Raw genomic sequence first — 7,713 nt, 5'->3', positions numbered from 1 at the left:
TCTACTCTCTCTCTCTCTCTCTCTCTCTCTCTCTCTCTCTCTCTCTCTCTCTCTCTCTCTCTCTCTCTCTCTCTCTCTCTCTCTCTCTCTCTCTCTCTCTCTCTCTCTCTCTCTCTCTCTCTCTCTCTCTCTCTCTCTCTCTCTCTCTCTCTCTCTCTCTCTCTCTCTCTCTCTCTCTCTCTCTCTATAGAACTCTGCAGTTAGATGTTTTGATAGTAACGTAATCGGACTTCCCTTGTCAGCCTCAACATTCCGTCCTTTCAGTTTCACCCAGTTGGACACTCTGTCCATGTACACACAAAACCTACATTTCCAAGAAACCATTCGACACAGAACATAAGAAACATCAATAACAATAAAACCTGATAGACAATTATTAATTTTTTTAATTAAAATAAAAACGTTTCATACACGTTTAAATGTCCATAGCTACAGCAAGAAGAACAAAACATACAGAGACAAGAGCATAATGGACGGAGCTGCTCTTCTCCTCATCTCTTGTGATCTTTATATACAGTACATGAGCTCTGCAGTCACCGATGACTAGCGTTGCAGTGATTTCTGTCTGGATGGATGTACACAGGGCTATAGGATAAAACCACGGGCTCGGGGTAGTCCGTCTACAGACAATAGCAGAGCCTAATGACATCCATCTGCTTTAGTGATTCCACAGGACGGATCTACTCCCTCCTCTATGAAACCCACACCCCAGACCCATTCACACACATCACAATGAAAATGTGAAGCTTTTTAATCCGCTTGTTTGAACTTCCGCTACAGTATCCTCATGTTTTGCTTCTCTTGTCTCAGTCATGGGATTCCATCCACTCTCCCCCCCCCCCTCCTTCTCTGTCCAATGTTCCTATTGGACTTCTGTTACACTCACATTGTTGGGTGAGATTGAAGCACAAAGTGCGGAGACACTGGATCCCTTTTTAACTGTGTTTAAGTCACAATACAAAGTCAAGCAGTTTATGGGAAGAGCAACTAGCGCTCACTGTGTCAGAGACGCCCTGTTTTAAAAGTGCTCGCCTGACTTTGAAGCCCCGAATACACAATATCACCGGCACGACAAGTGACAAGACCTCATGTTTCCTCTGCCTTCCCAGGGATCATAGCAGGCAAGGGAGAGGGACAGGGAGGGGACCGGCTAAGCTACACGTTTCCACTGCTTCACACCATAACAAACCGGCTCGCTGTGAGACTTACAGAGCGCCGTCTCGAGGTTATGTGAGACACAGTGTTTTCTTCTCTCTTTTTAACCTGTGATTGAATTACGGCTCAGATCTCATCTGTTGTGTAGCAGTTCTATGGATTATTTGGACTCAGTCTGCAACGTCGTCACTTCCCTCTCAGTCAGCACCACAGACACAAGTTCAACATAGTTAAACAATACTAACAAAATACTAATAAAATACTAATAAGATACTAATAAAATACTAATAAGATACTAATAAGATACTAATAAAATACTAATAAAATACTAATAAAATACTAATAAAATACTAATAAGATACTAACAAAATACTAACAAAATACTAACAAAATACTAATAAAACAATAATAAAATACTAATAAAATGAAGCAACAACATTGCAGAGTGATAACAGTGCTAAGCACAGAACTAGTCAAATATACCCTGTTAACATGTTATTATTAATACTGGACAGATGACATTACACACACACACACTCACACTCACGCACACACGCACACATCACATCACACACGCTGTCATTCCGCCGTCAAATAATGATGTCCGTTTCTCAACCAATAGGAGGCAACGTGGAAACACGTGTATGGATTTGTACAACTGAAGTAGTTCTGAAAAGCATCAGTTTACCTCTACCTATTTCCACAAAACAACATTCCATTAATAAAATGTTATATGTTTCTAAGTAACAACAAAATAACCTACATACATTTAGAGTCATAATACACACATACATAAATACATATACAGTCATAATACAATAATGTGTAAAAGCGTAAAATGAATGCATAAATCCCCTAAATGCAATCATACACGTGATTGTGAATCCATAGACATTCCTACATTGTGCCAGAGTTGCTCCAGTCCCAGAATGTGAGTCGTCTGTGAGCTCTATGTTTCACTGGTTGACACACAGACTCTCTGACTGACTGAGTGAAGGCAGCAACTGGCCGTCCATATTTGATTACTAATAAGAGAGATGTTCCCTGTGTCAGATGCCAAATACTCTCCGCTAAGCAAACAGCTATTCTAACAACTCAAACATTAGCATTGCTATCCACTGGTGGCCCATATCTCACCCTGGTGTAACTTATCGTCTTTCCTTCTCCTGGTTTCTTCATATCTCACCCTGGTTTAACTCATCGTCTTTCCTTCTCCTGGTTTCTCCATATCTCACCCTGGTTTAACTTATCGTCTTTCCTTCTCCTGGTTTCTCCATATCTCACCCTGGTTTAACTTATCGTCTTTCCTTCTCCTGGTTTCTCCATATCTCACCCTGGTTTAACTCATCGTCTTTCCTTCTCCTGGTTTCTCCATATCTCACCCTGGTTTAACTTATCGTCTTTCCTTCTCCTGGTTTCTCCATATCTCACCCTGGTTTAACTTATCGTCTTTCCTTCTCCTGGTTTCTCCATATCTCACCCTGGTTTAACTTATCGTCTTTCCTTCTCCTGGTTTCTCCATATCTCACCCTGGTTTAACTTATCGTCTTTCCTTCTCCTGGTTTCTTCATATCTCACCCTGGTTTAACTCATAATTTTTTACTTCTCTCAACATACTTGTTCACATCCAATGAACTACGACTGAGAAAACGGTGCTCAGCCCAGTAGCAGTAACAATACATCTAACGTGATATCAAGCTCTCCTGGACAGTGGGCCCATTTAGGAAGGCAGCCAAGCACTCAGATTCACATAGATATACAGTATAGCGGAATAAATGACAGAGTACTGAATAACAACACTTGTTCGCAAATTAGGAGGCAGCCACTCAATGATACATGTCTGAATGTAAAGCCAAACACACTCCAGGTGTAAACAACTGACTCCCTCACAGCAGGGCAGAGCACAGAGAGAGGAAAGGCCAGAGGAAACTGTTTCCCCTGACAACTCGCTAGCAATTACCCAATCCCCACAGAGACTTCCAGGTTTCCAAGTCAACCCACCTGTGCAACAACGCAGGAGAACAACAAACACAGAGACAGCACAATGCAGAGAGACAGCGAGAGAGAGACAGAAGTTGGGCACCACAGAATACCAAGAAGGACTACAACAACAGTCCCAGAATGACTACAACAACCATGACCATCACACTCCGCACATACACACGCCACACGCCACACGCCACACGACTACACCAGAATAGAGAAAAGAAGTGTACCAAACAGCGATCTGTTTCTTACCTGTCGATGATAACGGGGTCTGAAGGAGTCTCGTTCCTGTTGCCACAACTCTTCTTATCACAACACCGACTAGAGAGGAGGAAATGATGATGTTATCAAGTCAGGTTCACACAGGCAGAACAATTCTGATCTGTTGCCCCTTTTATAGGCAAAAGATCCAGATCTGATTGGTTCAACAACAAAAAAAATCAGATTTGGGCTGCATGTGTAAACTGCAGCCAAAGAGGTTGACACAGTGTGGATCTTCGCATGTTTAATTGTTACTTAGTAACATTTTCTTTTAATTCTTTAATTGTATATTTATCTAAGCATGACAGTGTTTAGATAATGATTGTTGCTGAGCTGTGCCTGTATGCCTGGCGCTAGCTGTCTGTCTGTTGATTGGTATGGAACCTAGTCAGTCTCGCCACGCCGGGTAAACGGGTAAACATCTCCTCGTCCGTGTCCCGAATGGAACCCTATTCCCATAGACCTCTGGTCAAATGTAGTGCACTACGTAGGGAATAGGGTGCCGTTTGGGACGTACCCCTAGCATTGCCGAGCACTGCTGCTGCACGTTTGCTAGTCTCAGGGAGACGACATGTTTTGTGGTGTTTGTCTCTAGCGCTGAACTGAGAACAGAAGATGCCAGGAGGCTGGGGAATCGTCTTTCCACCAGCTTCAGCTTTTTGTTTCCCTCTAATTGTCAAGCTGTTAATTCTGGAGAGGATGCAGGCGGACATCTTCAAACCAGCCTCTCTGTGATAGGCCAGATATTCACTAGAACGCCTCGGAAGCCACGCAGCCCCCTGCATCAATCTTTCACTGAAGTAGCATTGTCTCGGTTAAGACGGTGGTGCTGGTTATGGTGCTGGGGTCTAGCCGTAGCTACCGATGGGGATAGGACCGGACCCAATACTGTGTGGTACAGTCATGTTGAAATTATACCAAAATGTTATGCTTCATTCTCCACTTTTTATTTAATTTTTGAATCCTAGTTGTATGATGGTTACATGTCCAGATGAGCTAAGTGAACACCATATGGTGTGAGGAGTGTGTGAAGCTCTTTAAAGCTGCTGAGAGTTAAAGTGAATAAACAAAGTCTAACAGTCCTCCACTTCTAGAGCTCCGAGCCACATCTGTGTTTTCAACGGAGACGGCCTTTACTACAAGCAGTGTGTGTACACACACACACACACACACACACACACACACACACACACACACACACACACACACACACACACACACACACACACACACACACACACACACACACACACACACACACACCTCTGAAACATTCATTGATATGCAAACCGTCATCTAAAGGGAAAACATTTGCTTTTGTACATTATGGCGTGGTGGTGAGGTGTAGTTCGGCCCTCTTGGAGCAGGATGACGCCTGCTGTGTGGGCTACTGTGTGGGTCAGCTCATGACAAACAGGGATTCGACCCAACTTCATAAGAGCAGTGACTTTATCTACCGGGGGGGGGCAAGATTATCAAAGGTCCATTTCTGTTTTTATTCCGGCGCGAGTCAAAAGGAACGCCCGTTGACAGAACACAGGAATGTACCGTCATCAGTGACCTCATCTCTGTTTTGTGTCTGTTGTCAGTTGACCAATCAAGCCCAACTATAGTAGGCCAAATCGATACAGGGATTCTGGCCTGTAATTCCTAATGGTCATTGAATGCAACCTCCCCAGATATAATATTCTATTTCGCATAATATTATGTCTGAGAATAGGCAGCCTATGTAAAATTGGCTATGAGTCTGCCGATATGGATCGACGTGTTTTCATTGCAACAAGAGATTGAGGTTGATGGGTTAATACATCTACTAAGGACTATCCTCAAAAACTCCGAATCAGCATTTTAATAACAAAGCAAAGAAATATATTAAAAAAAACACAAAAAAACAAGCATATATTAAAAGGACGTTGAAATGTAGTTAATCGCCGTGACAAGCTCTTACCTGCACATGATTTCGTGTGTGAGAAGCACTCGGCACATCTCTGGGTTTTTGTCTTGGCCTTCATAGATAATAGCCTTGGAATCAAAGCGAGAAATACATCAGAAGCAGACGATTCAAATATCGAACTGGATAACACGTTGCACATTTGCCGTTCTCTGTGGGCTATAGAATATATAAGGCTTTAACCTACACCACAATAACATTCAATTCATAAATTGATCAATTCATTATTTTACTGATTATTAATTCATCAAGTATATATAGGCCTACTAATATTGACACATAGGTCGACATACAGCAATTGTATAGTTTATGATTTATAGGTTATATTGTAAATTGAAAATATAAATTCATTTCTCGTAGATCATTTCCAAACAATTAATATCTTTAAAAATATATATTTATATATATTGTAATGTAAATAAATAGCCTAATTGATTTGCTAGACCACAACAAAAATGTCAAATATGTTAATATGTGTATATGTTGTTTTTATATATATTATTCATTATCCCAGGATAATACCAACCACACGTGGGTTCTCAGCTGCAGATGGGCGATGTAAATAATACTCATTTCCGTATACATCAGCGCCATTCTAATCTACAGATATTTGGGGGGATGGGGGGGTAGAGCTAATGGGCAATCTGTTGTTTATTTTGAGCCGCTAACAATGATTTTTCTCGGATAAAAAAAAAGCGGTTTCGGAGGGGGTTCGGTTGAGTAATTTTTGAGCATTGGCTTTAACAGATGGCGCGGAGCTGTAGGTGCGCTCGGCCTTAGTTCTTTCTGCTCTCTGTCTCTCTCTCTCCCTCCCCTCGTTCTGCCCCGGGTCTGTGATGCACGGCTACAGCAGCCTGCCTATCCCGCGCGTACCGCCGTTACATCTTGGATGAATGTAAAACCAAAGAAGCGGTGCTTTTAATCAAAGATAAACTCTTTATAATTAGCAATTAAGTAAAACGCATGACACACTATAGGGCTTTATCACAATTGTATTTACAATGAATAACAACGCTGCAAGAGGGGACATAAGCGGGTGAATACAAAAATCACTACATCAAATATTTCACAGCAAAATGAGATAGGGATTTTTTAATAGTTTTTTGGGGGCTTCTGGTAATAGTTGGAAACACATCGAACAGCTCTGTTCCATTGGAGGTGAGAGGGGTACCACATAGCCTCGGCTACTACATCTATATGTGAGGGATTTGGGGAGTATTGCAGTTATCATCATGTGATTTATTTCCCGTGTCTCGGCTGAAGAAACAGAAATCCATAAACTGACGGTTCAGCGTCATTGACTCTCTGATCATAGACAGCCCTATAGGCTACAGAAGTACAGGCAACGAGGAGTGGGGCGAATCTAACATCCAGACTATATTTCCTATATATATATATAATAAGAGGTGACAAAATATGAATAAACAAACCGGTAATAATAATGCTGTTTAACCCGAGACACTGAAGCTAGAGGCTATTCGGTGAACTTGGCGGAGTGCACTTAACAATAAGCCCATGCTAGCCGAGAGTGATTTCCGAAAACATTCAGGTTGAGGAAACGCGCCACATTGTCCACTCAAGTGTCCTCTCATACTAAAAAAAGAGGCTCTTGTTATTGAACCGAGACTTTCTTTTTAGCAATAATAGTCTCGTCTGTTTGTCACAATAAATATTTATTTGAACATTTCTGAACTGATGGACTGTCAACGCACAATTACCACACAGCAGATAAGACCTATGTTTGTTGATGGCTACGACATCCCATCTATTAGCACATAAGCAAAATTAGGGGTTAATTTACTAAAAATGCGCTCACGAGCCAATACACAAAGCACGGTAAGACCTACAAACCAATTAATTTCAGTAACCGTAATATCAGCAAAATATTTTATAGCATTCTCCCAAAAAATATATGTAATATCTCATGTCAAGTATAATCACGATTTTTTTTTTTTAAAAGGTAAATTAAATAGACCCCATTAAACGCTTTAGCATAGGCTGCATATTAAATAAACATTAGGGGGATCTTGCACGGGTATACGGGAGACCCCTGGAGCTTACAACCCGAATTAAACAGAGGCCACTAAAGGTTATTATTGTAATTAAATAGATATCGGATATCTACAACTGTCCATGTCTATAGCCGATTCACAAAAGTTGTATAAAATAAAACAATAACAACAACACAATGGCTCCAACCCGAGAGCGAGCTGATTTATAGTGAAATATAAACGATTAAAAAAAACGCTACCACACATGGCCTAATAACTTACAGGCTCATCATTGACGCATATATCTTCTGTAATAGGGTCAATTGGAAAACCACGCACGTTTCCACAACACGCGTTATATATCAAGCA

General features: G+C 41.3%; 1 protein-coding gene across 15 annotated transcripts in view; it reads right to left on the bottom strand.

The window, feature by feature from the left end:
* The window catches only part of ebf3a (EBF transcription factor 3a), a 234,193-nt gene that overhangs the window by 224,263 nt on the left and 2,217 nt on the right, over positions 1 to 7,713 (bottom strand). For all 15 annotated transcript variants that reach the window (XM_071394647.1, XM_071394653.1, XM_071394654.1 and 12 more), the window contains exons 5-6: positions 5,351 to 5,424; positions 3,394 to 3,462 (exon numbers count right to left, since the gene is read on the bottom strand). In XM_071394647.1, the coding sequence (XP_071250748.1) occupies positions 3,394 to 3,462; positions 5,351 to 5,424 (143 nt within the window). The remainder of the gene's footprint in view (positions 1 to 3,393; positions 3,463 to 5,350; positions 5,425 to 7,713) is intronic.

The sequence above is a fragment of the Salvelinus alpinus genome, chromosome 3, assembly GCF_045679555.1.
Source record: "Salvelinus alpinus chromosome 3, SLU_Salpinus.1, whole genome shotgun sequence".
In the NCBI taxonomy this organism is placed as follows: Eukaryota; Metazoa; Chordata; class Actinopteri; order Salmoniformes; family Salmonidae; genus Salvelinus; species Salvelinus alpinus.
The sequence above is the reverse complement of the archived record's forward strand: the minus strand, read 5'-3'. Positions and strand labels throughout refer to the sequence as shown.